The sequence below is a fragment of the Denticeps clupeoides genome, chromosome 1 (genome assembly GCF_900700375.1).
Source record: "Denticeps clupeoides chromosome 1, fDenClu1.1, whole genome shotgun sequence".
NCBI lineage: Eukaryota > Metazoa > Chordata > Actinopteri > Clupeiformes > Denticipitidae > Denticeps > Denticeps clupeoides.
The window spans coordinates 29,492,513-29,516,313 of record NC_041707.1 but is presented as its reverse complement, the minus strand read 5'-3'; the positions used below and the strand labels follow the sequence as shown (position 1 = coordinate 29,516,313).

Sequence of the window (23,801 nt, the reverse complement as noted above, 5' to 3'; positions counted from 1 at the left end):
TGTAGTTTTGTTTTGCTCAAATTCTCTTTTTGATGGCACTTTTGAACCGGACCCAATAAAAATGTTGCACTGGAGTTCTCCTTTCGGCAGTGGTCAGTCTTTTTTACTTCACAATGAGGATCAGAGAGGGTTTTCCTCACCAGACTGAAGTAATGGCACTGAAAATATATCAGTTGTAGAGCTGATATTATAATAGTAACCCTATACGAATATTACTGGTCAGGTAAAAAGGAGGTGAACATGAAGCAGGATCAGGCAAGGAAAAGGCTGGCAGAAACCAGGGACAAAATCTCATGATGAGCAGACGCCAAACAAAATGTGCTTGTTTTCATAATGTTTTTTTGTTGCTGACATTGTGTCAAGAAGTTAACTTTACTACCATCTGTTCATGAATAATAGTATTGAAGGCGCTATGAGTAGAAGCTGGACGTTCTGTTCAATATGAGGGTGTGCAGGGTGCGTTCCCTGAAGTTGAGATGGCACCCAGAGGCAAGCAGGTGAGGTAAAGTTGGAAATCACACCCTCTGTAGATCTGTTAGAACCTGGTCATTCAGTGCTGGTGCTGAAGCTGGTGCCTTTGAGATGGTTTTAACCTCATAGCGTGCATAGATTAGATGAAGATCATCTGGAAGCAAGGGGTCAGAATGCTGCATCCGCAGTGGGGGCGATTTTTCATAAGCGATGCAGTGCCATCAACACCCGCGACAACAGACTTTGTGCATACTGTCTCTTTGCATCCTTAATTCCCAAATGAAGACAGCTCCTCACCACTGCATAGGCTGCAGAGTCCCCAGATGTGAATGCAGCATCCCGTGTAGTGAACGTACGTCCCCTGCCAGTCCAGGCATCTGAGTCAAATGCATTTTGAAGGTGTTTAAGTGTTTAACTGTTTCATACTCAATACGCTTGTTTATTTAGTTGATGACTGTGTCTGTGTAATCTGTGTGGATTTTGATCTGCAAACACTTTCAGTGTTGCTGAACATATGGTTGCAGACATAGATTCTGTTGCTTTTTGCCACAAGAGGGCAGTTGAAGATCAAAAAACATATCCACATTTCATTAACACTCAACATTAATAAAATTAAGCTCACATGGGTCAACCATCTGAGATTTTAAGATAAAAGATGCCAGATTTTAGGGACACTCCTTGTTGGGATTATTATTATTAATAAAATGATCACACAAACCAATGTGAGCTCCTTCTTCATCAGCTTTGCGCAAAGGGGAGAGAGAGACCTCAGTTTCCGGCACAGTTCTCTCTTTCTCTCTCCACGTCTGCTCAGCTTCTTTTATTTGAGTACACGTACATGAGTACAGGAATCCACTCAGTACATGCAATCTAAAATAAGTGGTCACAGAGAGGGTCTTAAAGCAGTGTTTCAATCTCAGACCCAAACATCATTATGTTGAACACTATCCAGAACTGACTAGGTGTTTTGGACCTCTTGTTCACCTATGGACCATGACGTTTGAGGGAAAGCATCATTTCAAAAGGGTGATACAAAGTATTTAAAAAATGTTTTGAAAAGTCTAATATCTGTTTTTCAGACCCCACGTACAGCCTCAAAAGTCCCCTCTGTTCATGTTGCAATCCTTCCTCAAAACTTTATTTATCATGACTTTTTGGAGTTAACTGAACTTATTTACAGTGGTCAGAATAGTGAGATTCTGCAGGAGTTAAAAGCTTATCTGTCTGGCTTGTCTGCAGCAGATCGCATGCATGTTATTGGGCTAATTCAGTCACATGCTGCTTTGTTCTCTGACACCCCTGTAGGTACGTCTCTCATGTAACATGATGTTGACGTTGATGGTCATGCTCCCATCAGGCAGCACCCGTATCGGCTGAATCCAACAAAACTGTAAGATGGTACATCGCAGGAACATGATGTTTCTGTGCTTTTGTCTTGCATGGAGATTCAACACCTCCGTTTTCCATATCTTTGTCAATTGGCAAGAGGTGTGAAATGCCTGCCACAGGGTCTTGTGATACCCCGCCCTGCCTTTGTCTGCCCCAAACAGGAGACCACGGGGGGCAGGACTAGACAGAAACAACTCATTCTGATTGGTCGGTGACAACTTCCTGTGGGCCAAATGTATAAAGGATTGTTCACTTGTGGTCAGGGACTTTCTTTATCTTTTCTATTAGAAGCTGAGGGAAATTTTCCCATCAGTAACTGAGTCTTTCCTATTTCACCTATTTTTCTCATGGCTTCTCTCTCTTTCTCTCTCTCTCCCTTTACTCTTTCGTTTCATCTTGGCTTTCTCTGTAATATTGGTACCTTTTTACATACAATATTCACATGTAAGTGCAATAATAATTTACTGGTGTTAATAAATTAGAAACTGCTCATCCTTTTAACCTCTATTGTGCCATGCCTCTTTCTGCCAGGTAACATCAAGTTGGAGTGGTTTGAATACAGTGCTTTTGTAAGTAGAGAGAGAGAGTTTTTTTACTCCACTCTCCCCAGTTTTTACAAAGCGAACAGTGATGCAGTCTGAGGTGAACTTGTTGGAGAACAAGCTGGCTGTGTAGAGTTAGTGGCTGTGGAGTAGTCCGTGCCTACTGGTCCCTAAGCCTGACAAGACATTTTGGTTCCGTACTGATTACAGAAAGGTTAATGCGGTAACTAAGCCAGATTCATTTCCATGAGGAAGAAGGAATAGGGTGGAAATACACAAGACAGATGCCCTGTTTGCAGTAGCCATCGACTCTGTGCTTCTTCGTGGCCTGACTGCTTTGTTTGTCTTTGTGTCGAGATTTAATTGTATGTCTTTCTGTTTATTAAAAATTGGTACCGTTTCTCTCCCTCTTTCCTTGTTGTTTACGTTCCTGTCCTAAACCAGGACGTAACAGACCAGAGAATTGTGTTTCTCATATTCTGAGCGCCCTCCAGGTGCCTTTGGTCAAACTCCAGGCGGGCTGCCATGTGCTTTTACTAAGGAGTGGTTTAGTAGGCCATTATTATTTTGTGTTCACTGGGACCTTAAAGTAAGTGGTACCCTGTATGACATTGTAGTCTCCCTAGTGTCTTATGTTGTAAACTTTTAGTCCAAAAATAACTGATCTCCAAGACATTTTTGAGAGAATGAATCACACAGTCCAGAAAAAGGGAATAAAAAGGTTTTTATTTCTATTAATGTAAATTTACAATAAGGTATACTGTAATAAACTAACATTTAAAACAGGGTATGTTCAAGTGTACTGTAATGGTGTGTGTGTATTAATAAAATAAATGACAATAATATTAAAATGAATGAATGAATAAAATAAAACAGTGGTGGAGTGGTTAGTAAGATGGAAAGCAGGATCTGATGTCCTGTGTGGTAAAGACTTGCCACGGTGTCGCCCCGGACCAACATCTTGGCCACTCCACCACCCCCCACTCTGGGGACAAAGTTTTGTCTGTTTTTTTACACAACACCGTGGCCAGTCTAGTGTTAGACTGGATGTTTGTGTGTTCAGGATAGGTGTTGTAAAATGTTGTGTGTGTAAATTATGTAATAAATGACCAAATAAAATAAAAAACACATAAACAAAATCAACACAAATAATCAAATAAACAAAAATAAATAAACAAAGAGACAAAGTAACAGTACATTAATAAATTAATAGACAGATACACAGACGCATAGACAGACAGACAGACAGATAGTGCTAGAGTGGTTAGTAAGAAGGAGAGCAGGATTTGATCTCCTGCGTGGTAATAAAGACTTGCCACGGTGTCGCCCCGGACCAACGTCTTGGCCACTCCACCACCCCCCCGCTCTGGGGACAAAGTTTTCTCTGCTTTTTACACAACACCGTGGCCAGCCTAGTGTGAGACTGGATGTTGGTGCTCAGGGTAAGTGTAGTAAAATTTAAATCGTGTATGTAATGGTGTAATTACTAAACAAATGAAAATATAATAAAAAATAAACAAAGAAACAAATGAAGCAGTTGATCTTTCTGGTTCCTTTGGTCCTTTGGATCAGGGTTTTCCTGTGTGGGAACAAATGGATTCCTAACATAAAATAGGTTTCTACCCGGCCTAAAAATACTGTTTTTAATAATATTTTAAAATATGTTTAATGGTGTTTTTTAAATGACTTATAACTAATAAAGCACATTGGTTTCCTACTCCATTTTTCCAAACAAATGCATACTAATAGAATAACTGTTGGAATAGAATTAGCAGAAAAGCAGAACTTCTTTACCTGGTTTGTCAGGTACAATAAGATCCAGTCCATCTGCTGTGGGGTGTCCTGGATGAGTCCATACAGCATACTGATGAGTTTGATCCATCCATCCATCCAGCTGGCTGTCCTGGTCCTAAAATATACAAATATACATTTGACTACAATAACATCTCTACTCTATAAATATCTACTCTACTGAACAGAAAATCATAAGACATACTTTAACTGATCATCTGGTTCTAAAACCTTACAGCATCTACATTTTTTACAAGTAAGTACACTGTGGTAAGAAATTAAAGAAGTTAAAAAAGCCTCTGGCGTTTAACTGGCGGTTCGCTGGCCTCAGCCAGGGAACTATACAAATCCACTATAAGGTTTGGATGGTCTTGCGTCAGGATCATCCACCCGTTGGTCTTCATAACCGCTTCAGCATTACTACAACAAAAGACATAAATAATGAATTTAGATTTGGATAAATAATTATTCTACTAGAGTACATGCTGTGGAGATTTGAGATCAGGATGTAGATGGAATTGTCATTTACAAGTTGATGAAGGTGAGGGCATCTTGTTTCAAGTGCCGGGCTCGGTAGAGGTCGCCCAGAATCAGGTTCTCTGCAGCACTGGCTACGTCGAGTCTGCTGCAAAGTGCATCCTCACAGATGAGCTTTAGATGATCCAAGCAGTGCTGAGGGGAAGAAAGAGAGAGAGTTACACATAGTGCTATAACCTGGAGATGTGCTCTGTGTGCGCTGATAGTGAGGGGTTAAGAGTGAGCCTGAGAAAGTTATAGTAATCAATAATAGAAACCATCATCTCTTTGTTTTGAAGGTGGATGTGTGCACGAGCTACCATGTCTGCTGCAGCAATGAGCTTTGAGGCCATCTGGTGAACGTTGGGAGATGTTCCGGTGTAGATATACGTAATCATCTCCTCCAAGATGTCGGCCTCCATATCCTTGATGTCCACGCGGCCCTAGAGGGGAAAGCATAACTTAAAAACACTGCTGTAATAAACTGTAAGAGAAAAAGTGGTGTTTAGACTGATCAGCTGAGATATATGGGAAAGACGATTGACTCACCGTTTGGTTCTCTTTTGTGTTATTCATAAACATGCTATGAAAGACGGGACAGCGGGCTGATAAGAGACACAGAAAGAGAGGAGTCAGTATTAGATCAATTTCTGCCTAGAAGTATATTAATTGTCAATATTCTAGCAAATACACTGTGAGTCTCTGTGTTTTTTCTTCTATTAATATATTTTCACGTGGCGACTGTGTTACCTGCTAGGATGGCTTTGTGGGCCTTAAACTCTTGACCAGCCACAGACAGGATGCAGTCAGAATGCAACGATGTGTTCCACAGCTCTCGAAGCTCCTCTGCCATGTTGGGTTCCTGCTTCTTCACCTGTGGCGTGGAGGCGTCCGGATCAATCTCCACTGTAAACTGCAACAATCCAACTCAGCAGTTAGTACAGTCCAGCTACAGAAACTGACACTTAAACACACACAAGCTGAGGATATAATAAAAATGTCTGCAATTAGATTTATACAAACTAACAGAATCCCGCTGATGTTTTAGAAAGACACAGCAGCTTCAGACAATCACGGTGCAACAGTTCATCTTTACATCGACCAGACAGATCATGTTTACTGACACCAGTCACATGGGAAACCAATGTGGCAGCCAATGAGACTTACTTCACAGGTGAGGGTGAGCGTGTCATCCTTTAAGAACCCCAAGTCGTCATCCAGGATGTCACTCCTGTGTACGAAGTCTGGGAATCCTAGCTTGTCGTTCTCATACATCCTGGTGTCGTACTGATTTACTGTAACACAGCAACACACAGACAGGTCATCTCAGCGCTGCAGTCCAGCATTAAAATAATATACAATCATCTGTGTTTACAGATCGTTTTTATCAGAAAATAGTTTGTCTTAAACAGACAAGGTAAACTTACCCAAGGAAAATTCCTCCTGTCCCTCGGCATTGAGCATGGCTAGTTTACAACTAACCCGCACACCTCTGTCTGGGGCACTGACCAGAACGAGATAGAATGACAGGTAGCTCTCGTAGTCAGGCTCCACGCCATTGGGGAACAACTGCAGACACCTGAGAATGCAGAGAGGAAGGAAGGAGTGAGAAAATGATCAGCTCCCAGAAAAACGAATGAAGAACTTCAAATGAAGAACTAAGACCAACACCTACCATTGCAGATCTCCACTGGGGTTGGAAATAGTGGAGCTCATGATGGGGACACCATTCACATCGTCAGCAAAGCTGAAGCTGCTGATGGTCCAGACGTATGAATATTTGTCCACTTGGCGCTGAGAGGGCAAATTGTATATATTTTGTCATTCGTTTGCACATTTATTTAACAAATCAAGCAGCAGATCTCAACACAGTTCACTGCAACAACAGAGAGGGAGTGAGCAATGCATTCTAAAATATACAGACAATTATGTATTTGCCTCACAGATGTGCACATACCTGAGTGTGGTCGTAGCTTAGGGCCATTTTGAGGATCTAATGAATCCTTCAGTGGTCCCTCTCAGGTCTCTCCCTCGCTGGAATCTCTCTCAGGTCTCTCCCTCGCTGGAATCTCTCTCTGTAGAATCTCTTGCAGGAATCACTGTTCAGGAATCTCTGAAGAATAGTCTCTGATCACTAATAATCTGCAATGATGGAGAAAATGACATTGACAAAACACACTCATAGAAATACAGGCTGTGATGGTGTAACTTGAGGGGACACTGAAAACATCTATTCGCTGTATCTACACTTGTTTGTTCATTTTTACACACTCTACAGAGTTTTGAAACGTGAATGTGAAACGTGAAGATGAGCAGACCTCTGGGTTTTGAGCACAATAAACATTCGTCTCGCGTCCTTTGAAGCACCTCTTACAACTAAATCGCGCTAAACTCAAATCGCTCACAGGTTGATATTTATTTGGCTTCGAGTCTCTCTGCAAGTTAATGGCAGTTGTTTCAATAAATAAAACTTCCAAAACACGAGCCCTGCCGATCAAGTGAAAATTATGCTCGTTCTGATGCTTTTATCGTCGATAGTTTTGCTCTCAAAACACAAAGAGGTGACTTGGGAAGTAGAGCGAGTTTACAGGCTAGCCAGCCCGCTAATGCTAATACCATCTCAAATTTTGTTGGTACTCACCAAAAGTGCTGCCGCTCAGTGCTGTTTTATGTTGAAACTGAGTAGAATTCACATGATTTGTGTTTATAAAACGCGGTTACTATGACAACGACTCTATACGTCCTTCACAACAAAACAACCTGTAATTGTATTATATTATATATAAAGGAGAACAAGATAAAACTAAAAGTTCTCATGTTGATCATATACTGTCAAAGAAAACAAAAGCCATATTTTAGGATGAGGGGTTGACATTTTTATAAAAATTAAGCTCAAGCACAAGGCGTTGTAACAAATTGACGGTTACCAGATTGTAGTGAATAACTCTTTTTATTTTATTTGCGTCCCATTTGTTCACATACGTCTGCACATCCTGAAAATTAAAGTGCAGAATCTTTATTGTGTTGTTTATTTTGGTTGAATAGTGACATTGGTGCCCGTAAAATGTAATTAAACATCCCGGAAACTAGAGCAAACACGCAAGAACTGGCAACCCAGATTGTAGCGTGCACCCTGACTGTCTTTGTAGTTTTTGTTTTGCTCGAATTCTCTTTTTGATGGCACCTTTGAACCGGACCCAATAAAAATGTTGCACTGGAGTGCTCCTTTCGGCAGTGGTCGTTCTTTTTTACTTCACAATGAGGATCAGAGAGGGTTTTCCTCACCAGACTGAAGTAATGGCACTGAAAATATATCAGTTGTAGAGCTGATATTATAATAGTAACCCTATACTAATATTACTGGTCAGGTAAAAAGGAGGTGAACATGAAGCAGGATCAGGCAAGGAAAAGGCTGGCAGAAATCAGGGACAAAAATCTCATGATGAACAGACGTCAAACAAAATGTGCTTGTTTTCATAATGTTTTTTTGTTGCTGACATTGTGTCAAGAAGTTAACTTTACTACCATCTGTTCATGAATAATAGTATTGAAGGCGCTATGAGTAGAAGCTGGACGTTCTGTTCAATATGAGGGTGTGCAGGGTGCGTTCCCTGAAGTTGAGATGGCACCCAGAGGCAAGCAGGTGAGGTAAAGTTGGAAATCACACCCTCTGTAGATCTGTTAGAACCTGGTCATTCAGTACTGGTGTTGATGCCGGTGCCTTTGAGATGTTTTTAACCTCATAGCGTGCATAGATTAGATGAAGATTATCTGGAAGCAAGGGGTCAGAATGCTGCATCTGCAGTGGGGGCGATTTTTCATAAGCGATGCAGTGCCATCAACACCCGCGACAACAGTCTTTGTGCATACTATCTCTTTGCATCCTTAATTCCCAAATGAAGACAGCTCCTCACCACTGCATAGGCTGCAGAGTCCCCAGATCTGGATGCAGCATCCCGTGTAGGGAACGTACGTCCCCTGCCAGTCCAGGCATCTGAGTCAAATGCATTTTGAAGGTGTTTAAGTGTTTAACTGTTTCATACTCAATACGCTTGTTTATTTAGTTGATGACTGTGTCTGTGTAATCTGTGTGGATGTTGATCTGCAAACACTGTCAGTGTTGCTGAACATATGGTTGCAGACTTAGATTCTGTTGCTTTTTGCCACAAGAGGGCAGTTGAAGATCAAAAAACATATCCACATTTCATTAACACTCAACATTAATAAAATTAAGCTCACATGGGTCAACCATCTGAGATTTTAAGATAAAAGATGCCAGATTTCAGGGACACTCCTTGTTGGGATTATTATTATTATATATAAAATGATCACACAAACCAAGTGAGCTCCTTCTTCATCAGCTTTGCACAAAGGGGAGAGAGAGACGTCAGTTTCCTGCACAGTTCTCTCTTTTTCTCCACTCACCCCTTCTGCTCAGCTTCTTTTATTTGAGTACATGTTGCACAATTTAGCCTCTCAGTCCATACCATAAGCGGAAATATATATTATAGTCAGATAACATGACAAGCAGCAGATAGCGTGGTATGCAGCAGTTCCTCCTCAACAGTTTGGAACAGACTGCAACGTCTTATACGTTTCGCGATTCTCTCAATAATAGGAACTGCCCTGTCATCCAACATCCTTGTGTGAAGATGTGAACCTGCTGCACTATGTTAGAAAAGTTCAAAGCAAATACTAAGCACATTATTTGATTTAGACAATTATACATACGAAAACCCTAACACTCCTCATCCTGGAATCATGTTACTAGATACAGTGAGCTTTTCAAATTAAAGATGCCAGGTTTCAGGGACACTCCTCATTTCTGTTCAAATATAACTTTCACATTTTCTAGACAGAAGGACTTTGAATGGCTATCAATTTTATAAAGGCTGTCACTCTGGTTTAACCCCTTAGCTTTATTGAAATGTAATAAAGAAAGATGTTAAAATGAAATGTGTTTTCACTTGATTGATATATTATTAAATCTATTTATTTTAACTCTAGGCAGACAGGTTTAGAACATTTTTTTCAAACTAAATGGCCACTTAGGCAAATTAACTATGCAATTTTTTAATTAATCTCATAAAATTATCTGTGCGTAATGGGAAAGGCTGAGAAAAAACTAATCTCACCAATTACAATAAATGTTTTAATTGTGGGAACTGATCTAATCTTCAGGGGTATACAGAGATATAATTTAGCAAATCAGCTTACTTGGCTAGTAGATTTTTAGGGCTGTAGTCCTAAATAGTGGCTCAGAATCGTTGCTTGTAACAGCTGGCTTACATTCGTTTTTTTCTCAACAACATAATGTTCATTGTGTCTTCCACTAAAGGAGTGCTTCTCAATTAGGCCTCCCCCTAGGAAGAAGAAACCCCACCTTCCACTCGCTACACGTTTGATGGTATGCAACATTTCAAAATAAAACCCAAAACTTTAATGTACACAATAAAAGGAAAACTTAAACAACACAATGTAATGTCAATTTAATCACACTTCTGGCAGAAATCGACTCCATGAGGGTGGTAAGAGAGCCCAACGTGTAGGGTGTGCTTACAGTCCAACACCGTGCAGCACGTTTGCCATTTGCTCGAGAACACCAAGATTGGCAAATTTGCCCCTAGTACCCTGTGCTCTTCACAGATGAAAGCATGTTCACACCAACACCGCGGAGAACGTTCTGCTGCTGAGATGAGATACACAGACCCTTTGTGAGACCATATTCTGGTGCGGTTGGCCCTCGGTTCACACGCACATGCACACACACAAAATTAAAAAAAAAAAAGTACAATTCCCTAGCATGTTTTATTCCTGACAAGTTAGGTCTTATCAGGGCTCTTAGTTTTGTAACTCAAAATCTATAGAAACCGAATGAGAATTGCTGGTGTCTTCCTCTTGTAAGTCACTTTGGATAAAAGTGTCTGCCAAGTAAAGTAAAGTAAAGTAAAGTAAAGGAGACCACCTGCCACATCATCAAGAGCACTCCCAGGCATTGTAGGGAGGTCAGACAGGCACGTGGAGGCCACACACACTACTGAGCCTCATTTTGACTTATTTTAAGGACATTACATCAAAGTTGGATCAGCCTGTGTGAGTGTGACTCCAAATCCATACCTCAATGGTTGATGAATTTGATTGAAATTTTTTGTGTGATTTTGTTGTCAGCACATTCAACAAGTATTTAATGAGAATATTTCATTCATTCAGATCCTGGATGTCTTATTTTGTGTTCCCTTTATTTTTTGGAACAGTGTGTATTAAATAATCCCATGTCTTTCCATTTGGAATTTTTATTCTGAAACGTCGCATACAGCAAGCAGAGGAGCGGCTGAATTATGACTTCGTGAACATGTAGAATATCTCGGTTTTTGTTTTTGAAAATCCAGCGAAGTTCCATTAACTCAAATACAGAAGTCGCTGCTAACTTTATTCAGGTGAAAAAGGCGTCACACACGCCGCGGCCCCCAGGCAGAAGTGCTGCACTAAAGCCAGGTGACCTGGAAAAAATGTGTGGATATGTCACCAAAGGCAGAACATATACTAGTCAGCACTCGGATTAAAATACATTTGTTAATGTTAATTTTGCTCAATTTTAATTCGTGTAAAGCCTATTGAATGGCACTGCATTTTGATTAGCTAATACACTAGCAGTAATAATAGCGCTAACAGTACCCTGTGATAAAGCATGAGCTATTGTTCGTTTCAGTAAGTGTAGATTATATATGTAGATTATCTAATATCAATAAATCATTAGGCTAATTTAACAACGCACTTTACTGCCAGTGTTTCTCAGCATCAGGCGTGACGTCAGAAAAAAGACCCCCCCAAGCAGCATATTTTCGCTCTTCACAACCGAGCCCATCACACACAGCCTCCTTCCCCTCCTCTTCCTCCTGCTCCTCATCCTCAGAGCCTCTCCGGGGTCCCCGACAGCCTCCGTGGTGGCTGGCAGGCAGGCTGCACTGCAGCAGCGTCGCAAATTGGAAAAACAGTTCTAACTGATTTCGGGGTCGGTCTTTCGCAGAAAAGGGAAGGGAATTGTGATAGGGGAGCCCAGAATGTCAGAGCTTCGGCGCCGCTGCGTGGCTGTGGATTAGCGAGACGGACAGGACGGGAGAAGCGGCGGCGGCGGCGGCGGCGGCGGCGGCACGGAAGCCATGGCTGAAGGCGGCGAAGGGGAGGACGAGATCCAGTTCTTGAGGACTGTAAGTGTCTCGCTTTCGGTCATTTGGCGTTTCCACCGAGATGCGCGACGTCTTTTTTCCTATTACCGCATGGTTCATTAAAAAAAAACAAAAAAACAACAAAAGAACAAAAAAAAAAAAAAAAATTCCTCTCACGATGCTCCGTGCAATCGCTAGACCTGATAAACAGGTCCCCCCCTTTATCTTATGCACCGCGTACAGGTATTGTTTCTCTTTCTCGGGATGCTTTTTTTTCCATTGCACAGACAGAACAGATAATAATGCGCTCTTGGAATACGTTTTTAGGACCAAGTTGTGTACCTAAGATGCAGTATATCGTCACGATAATGAAACCAGACGATTATATTGTACAGGTATTTGTATCTCCGGTGCATCTCCAAGCATTTCATGAACAGCGAAAGGGCAGGACTGGTGTTAAATAAAATTCAGATGACACATTGTGACATTTAAGACCCAGCGGTGCCATGCACCCAGCAGTGTTAATGCTGCACTGTACTTTTTGGCCTCTGTGTGTATTGCCACATCAGGCAAAACACGTCCAGTGACAGCAGTTCCAATCGTATGGTGACAAATGTAGAGTGGCAACCTCCCCACCTTGTTTCTTCTGCCAATCGTGGTTTTCTGAAGCCACGCTGTCAGTGAACAGTAAGGGACGGCAGACTGTCAACAGGCAGCGGTCACGTTCCAGGCAGCGAGAAGCTCGTGCCTTTTAATGGCTGCGGGGTCCTTCGCTCATGAAGAAAATATGAGGTCAGGTCATAATGGAAAGAATAAGCAGATTTTTGCACACAGGCACGTGTGTCAGATAAATGTGTTGTGAAGTGAATCCCATTAGTGTGTTAAATAACTGGGGTGTGTAACAGTAGTAATTAAAGAGCCTTGCTCAGGCACTGTTTAGCAACATTTCAACATTCGGATAAAATGGCCTTCTCAGGAGTTCGTTGGGCCCAGGGTTAATACGCCTCTCTACCTGCTTATTCTCACTGTGCCCTGACGAAAAGGCATCCGAGCCGTCAAGTCTTCACACTAAGTGGGACCTGTGGCTGCCCCAGCTCCACGAATTCTTTCTGGGTTAGGAGGGAGATGAGTGTGTGTCATTACAGATTCTCGCTGGGGTTCAAGTAAACCTTCAAAACTGCACCCGAGCCCCAGGCCGTCGGCCATCGCTCAATAAGAGTACAGGGGTCGTTGCATCAGCATGCGCTCTAATGCGACTGTGCTGACATTTCTGCGGAAGAAAAAAAAAAAAAAACTGCATCCCTTCCTGTGCAGTCTGATCCCAGACAGGGGAGAGCAGTGCAGTGGTGTGCAGCCGGAAATCGAGGTGTGTGTGCTGTGCTGCTGGGTTCTGTAGCAGCTGTACCCCATCGCTCCTTATTTCGCTGTAGTTGAGACGCCACCCTTGGGATCCCTAAGTGTGCACCGCGTCTTGGTGAAGCCGCAGAGGCGAGCAGTTTGTTGCTTTCTTTCACGCAGGGCAGCGGCTGACTGGATAGTTTTGTGTGTGCTGGTAGTGTGAGTGTGTGTGTTGCATTGGTATGAGTCTCTAGGGATGTGTGTTGTGTGGATGTCGGTTTATTAAATCAAAAAGCGCAGTGTGTATCAGGATCAACAAGACTGCTCTTCCAGGAAGTGTGTGTGTGAGTGAGGTGCAGATGTGTTTCTGGTGCCCATTGCTTTCTATGTGAGCCCCGTATAAAAGCACACACTGCCATGCACTAATAAATTCTAAACACACACACAGGCTTTACTTGATAGACATTTACACTGGAACTTTAATACTAACCTACAAACAGTTTTAACACGCGCATACACACAAAGACACACACTCACACAAAAGGTTTATTCAGGCTGAAAGATAATTGCATGGTCCTGTATTCAGTCTCTTGAAAGCCAATTTATAGCCTTTTCATGCAGCCAATATGAAATGCAGTGTGTTGCCAGTTATTGCTGAAGACGCAACTAATAGACAAAGTGCAACCCCCCTTTCAACTAAATAGACTCATTTTTCACAAGTGTCTGCCCCCCCACTGGGCAGATTCTGTAAAGCCAGACCTGAATTGTGTGTTGTGAGGTTCTTGGTGTTGGCAGTAAATATTCTGGTAGCTCAGGTTCATCTGAGGGCCGTGGGGAGTGTGGAGGCTTTTTGTAAAACGCTGCAGGATTTTCTGTGGAGCTGCATATGACAGAGGACCTGGTTAAGAATAACCCATGGGTATTTCTCTATCTATTTTGTAGCCCTGCACGGTTTGGTGAAAAATAGTCATTTTGTGGTTATTGACATCAGTTTTGTGATGAATGATATAACCTGTTTGGTTATCTTGGAAAATGCACACACAAGTAACTGATGTTACAACAACAAGTTACAGCAACTAGAAATAAAACATTAAAGTAAAAAAAAAAAATCATTGCATTACTTGAGACTTGAGTTTAATGCCCTCTCGATGTCCATTTTCACCTGGCACTCATTGCTTACTGGAAAACCATGTGACCTTACAAGCCACTCATGTCACTTGGCATTTGTATGTGGACAGCAAAGAAAGAATGTACTCTTTCTGTAGATATGATAATAAACGCTTTGAATCCTTGAATTCTTATCTCCCTAATCTACAGATGCCCATTTTCACCACATAAAAAAACTGAATTTATTTCTTGCAAATGTGACCTTATTTCTTGCACCAAACAGCCAGAGCAATTGCTCTGACTATAATAGCCTAGGTATGGATGAACAAAAAAAAAACCTTGTCAGTGGCTCTGTCCAGCTGTATGAGTGAGCAAGAGCCTTGATCCTGATTTCATGATGTTGTTTGTAGTGGTAGCCTAGCAGGTAAAGGAAGCAGACCTGTAATTGAAAGGTTGCCGGTTCAAATTGAAACCTGGCAAGTTGCCACTGAGCAAAGCTCCATCCCCACAACTGCTGCCTGGCACCTTTTATAGGGAAGTGACAAAAAACAGAGGGGAAAGTTTCAGTAATACCAACTAGTTTAAAGAAATCATCTAGATTTAAGAAACACTTTTTCTCCCTCCATTTGTGGCACCCCTTGGATGGATGGCACCCTTAGCAATTGCCTAATACACACAGACACACGCATACAAGGAACAGACTTTAATAAGAAAGATATTCAATTTACAATTGAAATCCACAAGACAAATGTTATTCAATGGCCTTTTCTCCCTGACCTTTACACTGTTCCAACACCTCCATATCACCTCTATCATCAACAATCTCTCTGGGACAGAGGGAGACAAAAATGTCCAAGCATTTCCAGTTTTTTTTTGCTAATACATATATTGTCAAGACTGTGTTTCGGGGAAAAGAACACACATCACAGGGTTTACTGAAAAAACATGGCACAAGGCTCTATAAAAACAGATCATACACACATGACCCCAAGCGGTATTGAAGGAGAATAGAAGTGCAGATGTGGTCCAGGGTGCAGGAAGTGACCTGAATAGCCATGGATAGGGATCAACTAAGAAACATAATTAACAATTAATGAACAATCAATGAAATGTGTCTCTTTGGGGACATTCAAGAATCAAGTAAAAATCTAATTTGGCTTAATGAACAACATTTAACTTGTCAATGCCTAATAGTATAGCAGGATCAATAGAATTATATCTCAGGGAAATGTCAAGGACATGATTTAACGTGGTAACTAATTTATCCATTGTAAAGGTATTGAAGAGATTTGTTTTCTGTACAAGTGACTGTACATGGATTAAAACATGTTATCTTAAATTATTTTGTATTAATGTACATGAACATCCATTCAATTCTTTTGGATCTGCATCTATACATCAAGTATTTTGGGTGTAAAGATACAATTTTTTCTGAACAACTGACTAATTATACATAAACGTGTCAATGTAGGCAACTTAAATCTTGCCTAAAATCATTTGCCTAAAATTCATGGACACATTTCCTTGGTGTTTATTACATAAAACAGGTACGCACCCCAGAACAGGATTTATTCATTAAGGACCCAACATGGAAGCGATACAAGAGGCAACATTTAAACATTCACAACAGCTGCACACAATCAGGTTAACAATGAACAAAACGGTGTCAGGTCATAACACAAACTCATTGTTTCTTCCACACTAACATCAGGTTGTATTTCTTGGCCAATATTCTGAAATTTTGCAATCTAGCTGGGATCAAAATAAAGGTTTGTTTTGTTCTGTGGTCAGTTTGCAAAGAAAGATGATATTATTCACTTTATCTAGCTTTAATTCACATGCCTTTGTTCAGTACCTCCAGAATAGCTCATTGATGTGATCACGCATAGTTAAAGCATATTCAACAAACCCCCTGAATTCTGTGAAATGTTGCAAGCACAAATTTTAAGAGACTCCATCTGTCTTTTCACTAATTAAATCACACCTGAAGAATGGCTGAAAGATTGTCAGCAGATACTGTATTTACTTTGGGGTTTTATGAACTTTCGCATCTGAACCATCAGCAATTTTCAAATTCTCATTGGATTTTAAGCCACAACGAAGAATTGTAATGAATATTTTGATAAAACAATTCAATGTAAACTTTTTCTTTCAAATCATTCTTAGACAGATCACATCCCCTCAATTACGATTTCCACAACAGATGGCCACAAATCTCTATGATCATGCAAGATATTTGCAGATGCCAAGATTATCTGTCATTGGTTATGATAAAGTCCTTTATTGGATTCATTGACACATTACATTACCTACATAACCTTGTAATACCATTTATTTGTAATTTGGGTAATGGCTGGCTACTATCCTGTATTACAACATTTAGCATCTGTAGTTGTGTGGTTCAGGTGTAAATGGTAAATGGCCAGATTTGTTCTTCACTTAAGACATCTATAGCTATAAGGCTGCTTGTGAGCTATGAGTGTTTCTTGCCACTAAACTGAGTGCAAAACCCTAAAGGTCAAAATATCTTGGCAAAAACACCAATCCTCAAGATAATCCATTTGCCAAAGTACTAGCTAATTGTATAGAATTATGATATTTTCATAATTCATCAGTGTAACACCAGAGACAAAGCACAAGGAACAAGGAAGTGGTCAACAATGTGCCCAACACTGGGTAGCACTGTCCTATCTTAGAGCACTTACCTCACCTTATCCAAGACTCTAGTACTGCTCGCCTGGTCCCTGGTGTAGTAGTTAGTGTCTTAGTGCTAGAAACACTCGGAAAGGTTAATTTGGAACACAAGGAAATTACATTGATGTGTTAATTTGGAACACAAGGAAATTACATTGATTGGTTAATTGTAATGTGTAATAGATGGGTAACACACTTTCCTATGGACCAGAAGTCCACTAAGACCCCACTTACTATTATTGTTTCTCTGAACAAAACCTCAATGGGACTCTTCCAGTAACTTCCGATTGTAAATCCCTCTCTCTGGATAAGCTAAATGGCATAAATTAAATGTAAACATCATTGTTTGAAGATAAGATGCAGCCTTAAAAAGAACATTGGAGTACTTGAACCTAGAACTAATGAAAGCCACATTCATACACTATGGTATAGGGCCATAACTTTTACACCTCTAGGAACGTTTATGATATTGCATTCATTATCCTCAGGCATCAATTTGGAGCATTGGCAATAAGATCTTCGACTCTAATTGGATGGTGTTCCACAAGTTTGTTGACCATTGGCCTTTCTTCCCAATGAGCATTTGTGGGGTTACACACTGATGTTGGATGAGGAGGAGCATCTGGCAGTCATCATTCTAGTTCATCGCTAATATATTGGATTTGAATATCTTGCTATTGTATTGTACATGGAGGCACAGTCATATTGAAACAGAAACAACCCTTCTCAAAACACAGAAGCATAGAAATGGCTAAAATGTCATGATGTGTGGCATGTGTGTAAAGAAATCTGTTTATTGAAACTAAGGAAGGTAACCAAGCCCCTTTAAACCCTAAAAAATAGGGTTTTATGTTCCTAAAATATGTGTGATGTTCCTATACAACTCCACTTTACACTTTGAAATAGGACCAAATACTGTTGACTACATTATGTACAAGGAAAGATGAGAAATTTCATAACCTGACATTCAATGCATTCTATGTTTGTTGGCATCCTTTTACAGCATCAATGGTAAAGCATCAACTGTTCTTGATTTTAATCACTTGTAGATTTCACGTCTGTGAGCTGACGGGGAAGGAAGCGCAGAGGCGGAACATACTGGGAACAGTGATTTATTAAATACAAATTAAACGGCACGAGGGCCGAAAACAGGGGAAACAAAAAGTGGAAAAACATAATCAAATCCGCAGGCGTGTGGTGATTGCCAGAATTGAAAAACAACACTACACAACAGTTGCAGGGTCCACAAAAAATGTCACATTATAATCAATAGCGCCTTATAACGGCAGTCCTGCTTGGGCCAAGGTGTGTCCCCAGGTGCCCCCAATCCTGACAGTAGCAATGTCTATAAAACTCAATGATTATAGGGTCTGTCCCAGTGGTTTTGTCTAGGGCCACAACTAATGATTATTTTAATAATCGATGTTGATTATTATTGTAATTATTTTAATTACCCATTTAAAACAAGAAAAGCATTGGTTTAGAAAGTGCACAAACATTTCCTTCATTTCCACAAACAGCTCCTTGAGCTGTTATAATAATAAGAAAATTAAATAGAAATGGACTAACACAAAAACACACACATGTATGCTTTACATATGCAAAATATGTAGACACAGATGGTGTTGATGTGGCAGGGATGCAGAGGTAAGATGTGAAGTGATTGTCATTGTGAAACACTGCAGCACACGGTGACACAACCGAATATTTTAAACCTTGATGAGCAGTGGGCAGCAGGGTGGCTGTGGGAACGTCGCTTTGCTCAGTGGCATCTCAGCGGCACCTTGGCGGTTCGAGATTAGAACTGGCAACCTTCTGATTATGGGTCTGCTTCCTTACCAGCTAGGCCACCACTACCCCACTTGGCTAGCCTGGCCAACATAATGGGTTTTCTTCCTTGGCAAGGCTCTTTTCTCCAAAGTATGTGAGGACTGTGTTCCTCACTTGGCTGTGGACATCAGTGAGGGTGATAAAAATGTAAAGAAATTGCGCAAAAATCCACTTTCAAACAGCCACGCAGATCATTATGCGCTGCCAAATAGTTTGGAGATGAAATTATTTGGTGAGATACGAACTACAGGCACCTCACCTTGCCTTACTGTTGTAACGTGGACTTACAAGCTTGCTGTTTTTTTTCGTGTGAGGAGAAATGGGCGGGTCAGACCAGGCATCTGGTAAAACAGACCAGGCGTGACTTCTGATCAGACCAGGCAATGTGGATCTGGCGTCACGCGTGGTCCGTTTAAGCGCATACAAAAAAGCACACGTAATGCATGGTAATGTAGAGCAGGTGCACAGACCAGCCGTTTACTTAACGCCTTATGGCAACAGGCAAGAGGCGTTATAAACGGCGTTCAAAGCGGAGCTTTTTTCATAAAAACACGTTTTTAGCATTAAAATGCAGAGGAATTATGGCCCATATGGCTTTGTATCTCTACCTCTAGCACATTGTATTTTTAAACATGCGGTTTTAAGTGCTTTACTGCTAAACCTATTTTATATTTAATGATTAATTGTTGATATTAAATGGGAATTTATACCAGGAAAAAAACATCTCCACTATCAGTATGAATTATCACACTTCCTACATGTCCGCAAAAAAGTACACAGAAATGTTAACTCATAGCATTTGGCACTTCATTGATTTTTTTGATGAAGCTCATTAATACCAGTAAATTATCTGACAGCCATTATGTCTTTTTTTACTGCCTGTATTTAAACGCAATTGTGCTTACCAGGAGAAGGGCTAAAATTTGACCTGCAAGCACTTCTCAGCAGAAACCAAAAATTTCCCCTTTACATTCTCTCAATATGGAGACAGTCAAGGGAGAAGCTGAAGGAATTAAGGCAGTGCATGGTCTGGAGACAACCTGCTGAATGCATGCTGTAATGAGCTATTGATCTGGAGGGCTAAATGAAGAAATTGCCTCAACAATGTCAGGCCTGCACAGCCAGCAAAGCTTATCAGTGATTTAGGCCCCACCTTTTTGATAGATTTCTCTTTTCTTTTAGATTTTTCGCACCATACATCTCTTTGCCAAGCTAATTGTAGACATTAGGAGGATAGATAAGGCATAGAAAAGCTATAGATAGGTTAGATAATATAATATATGCAAATGAATGCACATATGTTCTGTACTCATCTGTCTAGATTCTAGATGTACATTTAAGGCAGCAGGAATTATCACACCAACCAATAACATTTCCTGTTAGGTCAATTATCATATTATTTTTTTCATTCTTCTGCACATTTTACTAACTGTCTTACTCACAGTCTACTTGCTGTCTAAATACTGCCATTGCTTTACATGATTTTGACTCTTTCATGATGGCCATCCTATGACATAAATTAATTTTTACTCAAATTAAAATGTATGCGCTTACCAGTATGCATAAGGTTATATAACTAAATATATTTGCCACCATAATATTATTTCTAGAAAATAACATGTGTTCATTCAATATGATTTTACCATAACGTAAACCTAGAAACATATTTTGACTCAATATAAAATATTAATCTAGTTAACTAGAGTCTTTGTAATTGATTACTCTTGATTTAATTGCATTTAATTGCAAGTAAATTTGCCCCAAAACACAATTTATTTTATTAAAAAGGATTTTAGTGGGTGACAAAATCAAGTAATAGACATGGACATGAATGGACAAGCATTTTTCATTTGTGGAAAAAATGCATTTAAACTGCATTTCAATCCCAAACAGAGAAACAAATATATTATCCCTGGCTAAAATTGAGCAGAGTTAAAAATAAAGTGCTATTTTAAGTAATTTAAATAAAATGGTATTTTCTTTAAATAATAATAATAAAAAAACTTAAAGTGCAGTTTTTCTTCTTCAAAAATCAAGGCAGAACCGAAAAAGGTAATTTGAGCAAAACTTGAACGCAATCCCATAATGCAATGTGAAGCATAAAAAAACTATTTGCGTTGACGTGGAAAATGCTCCGGTACAGTTCCAGATGGAGCTGATAGAAGGGCATGAATTTGGGGGGGAGTTTCATGTCTGGCATGTGAGCGTGTGAACTTTCGCAAAAAAAATGTGTGATGCACAAGCCTTGAGAGCCCTTGATTAATGTAATCGGTCTACTAGGAAGTTGAGCACTGACCTATGTTACCATTTGCCTCATTAAATGTGTAATTTTTTTTAACAGTTTTCCAAATTAATTAATTGCAATTGACGTGTTAAATTCCCACAAATTTTTTTCAAAACTTGTTAATGACTTGAGACTTGTGTGACCATCTCTGCAACAAATAGTATGTTTGAGATTCTGATGGTCCTATCCTCAAGGTCAGTCCCACACATGGTGAATAGGTACAACATCCAGTGCTGGGCAGCTGTGGTAGTGGGCATCTAGAGCTGAGATAGGACTGAAGTCCCCAAGCACATACTTTAAGCAATTTTAATATTCTATAATTGTGATATGGGAGTACATGGATTGTTATTCTAGCTGTAAATATAAATGTATCCTGTTGGAGAGGCTGTCACCCAAGTTGCCATTGTAATGAGACAATAAATATTTACCTGTCATTGGATGAGCAGTGTTTTCAGACATATACTCTACATTCTAGTCTGACAACCTGTAGTTATGCATTGTTTTTCAGTTATTTCTCCACTTGGTTCCACTAACCTACCTTACACTTAGGGCTGGGCGATATGACAACAAATTAGCACAGCAAATGTGTCCATATAAACAAATATCAAATTTTATTATTCTACCAGTTTGAAAGCATCTGGACTGAAACCAGACATAATGTTACATAATAAAGCTAAATATGTTAACAATATTACAAAATGTGTTAACAAGATAAACAGAAAAATAAAGCAACACACATATCCAAATTATTGTAACATAACTGATGTTGTGTAACCAATGGCATCAGCATCAGAGGATAACTCCAAGTCATGTCAAGTCCAGTCCAACATCACTTTTGCTTCTGTTGGATCCTTGATGCGGGCATCACATTCATTAGTGGTGTGACATAATGTGCTGCTGAATTTCAGAATTTCAGGTCTGTCACCTGCATGTGTCAGTAATGTTAAACAATTCCGCAAATTCAGTGCCAGCCAAGCCCACTGCATGGCAGACACCCCCAATGATGGGACATGAAGTGGTGGTCTAGTAGGAAAGAAAGCAGACCTGTAATTTGAAGGTTGCCAGTTCCAATCCCAATCCGCCAAAGTGCCACTCCCTGGGCGCTTGTCATGACTGTTCACTTCTCACTAATAGGTGATGGGTTAAAACCAGAGGACACATTTCATGGTGTGCACAATGTGCTGTGCTGCAGTGTTTTACAATGACAATCACTTCACTTTTATGGTAGACTATAATGGCAGTAGCTGCACAAATTTCTGTCATGTGCGAATGGCAGAGTAAATATGCCAAAGTTCACCATTTTAATCAATTTAGTATATCACATGACTAATATCTTTATATTCTCTGGCTGGTAACAGCAAAAAGGGCTATTTTGTTGGGGTTGGATCTTTGACTTGTATTGTTTTCTTTGGAGACAGGGAGCAGACAATATTAGCATCAAAAATAAATAAACAAATACATAAGTTTCAGACAGACATGAAATGGAGTCTCAGCCTTCATTGCTGAGTCAGATTAGTAAATGTGACGTGTTGGCCAGACTCATATGATCCAGGAGAGCCAAATGTGCTCACCAGCAGCTGGCAGTTGGCAGCTTTGATAATGACACTCATTTATCAGCTCTGTGAGTAAATGAACGTATTTGTCTGCCCTATGAGGGAGAGAATCGTCTTAAACATCTTTTAAACGTCTTTTAGATCTCTTTACAAAATTGGCAGATAATGTTATTTGAATAGGTTAAATATGTTTCCTGAATTCTAACCTACACCATTTACAGCGAAATATATACATTTTCATAGCTAAACATGTCTTAACGGTAGATTTAGCTGTGAATAGTTCTGTATGAGTCCAGTATGTAAACTTGATATTCAACCCTGATTTTAGGTTTACATTCTGTTGTTTCATGTTGGTTCTTTTTTGCTGTGGGAACAAAAAAAATTACCATTGCACCCCTACACTAGACAAGCTTGCATGCATAATCTACCCAGAACATGAGGATATTTCCACTCTATCCATCATGTAGAGAATTGAGTATGGTGCTGCAGGTACCATACTCCAGGAAATATGTTTCCCTCTGCACTGGGTGACCATGATGAAATCTGTGATGTTTTCTCTCCTCCTGTTGACAAGTTACAGTGACATTGCCCCTGTAATTCATCTGGCATGGAGGAACGGAGATAGCAGCCTGACATATGCCACTTTTGTACTACAGCAACAGCAGAATAAGAAGAATGTATCCCAGATATTTCCAGACAAATATGTTTCTGTGCACAGAGCATTGCTGTGACCACCTCAGTACTATCTGTCTTGATTTGAATCAGTCCTATGCAGAATCAGAATCATGTTTATTGGCCAAGTATGTTAAAACACACAAGGAACTTGGTTCCAGCCATTATATCCAATATTAGACTATTTGTCTATTAAATACCTTGTTATTTAATACTTGAATTATATTTATATTTAGTCATTAATAAAATGTCTTGGTTCTGAAGCCCTCACAACAGCATCTGAAAATAATAAGGATCATATTGGACTTGATTGGACAATATTTGCTCACAGTGTTGATTGTATTTTACTTGAATAATGTCTAGTCACATGAGCAGGCTGCTTGTTGTTTGCAGCCCTATTTTAGTGTTAACAAGCTCATACTTTTAATTGCCTCTGAAGTGATTACAA

The 23,801-nt window shown here is 40.1% G+C and overlaps 2 protein-coding genes across 23 annotated transcripts in view; one reads left to right on the top strand and one right to left on the bottom strand.

Moving 5' to 3' along the window:
- LOC114773396 (speckle-type POZ protein A-like) overlaps positions 1 to 6,693 on the bottom strand; it is a 15,074-nt gene extending 8,381 nt beyond the window's left edge. Inside the window, exons 1-9 of the mRNA XM_028965981.1 lie at positions 6,667 to 6,693; positions 6,385 to 6,503; positions 6,137 to 6,288; positions 5,877 to 6,004; positions 5,460 to 5,622; positions 5,259 to 5,314; positions 5,030 to 5,152; positions 4,723 to 4,865; positions 4,435 to 4,613 (exon numbers count right to left, since the gene is read on the bottom strand). Coding sequence (XP_028821814.1) covers positions 4,481 to 4,613; positions 4,723 to 4,865; positions 5,030 to 5,152; positions 5,259 to 5,314; positions 5,460 to 5,622; positions 5,877 to 6,004; positions 6,137 to 6,288; positions 6,385 to 6,503; positions 6,667 to 6,693 — 1,044 coding nt within the window. The 3' untranslated portion in view covers positions 4,435 to 4,480. The remainder of the gene's footprint in view (positions 1 to 4,434; positions 4,614 to 4,722; positions 4,866 to 5,029; positions 5,153 to 5,258; positions 5,315 to 5,459; positions 5,623 to 5,876; positions 6,005 to 6,136; positions 6,289 to 6,384; positions 6,504 to 6,666) is intronic.
- Positions 6,694 to 11,574: 4,881 nt separating this feature from the next.
- The window catches only part of LOC114789246 (ryanodine receptor 3), a 140,583-nt gene continuing 128,356 nt past the window's right edge, over positions 11,575 to 23,801 (top strand). For all 22 annotated transcript variants that reach the window (XM_028978487.1, XM_028978521.1, XM_028978615.1 and 19 more), the window contains exon 1: positions 11,575 to 11,917. In XM_028978487.1, coding sequence (XP_028834320.1) covers positions 11,870 to 11,917 — 48 coding nt within the window. In that variant the 5' untranslated portion in view covers positions 11,575 to 11,869. The remainder of the gene's footprint in view (positions 11,918 to 23,801) is intronic.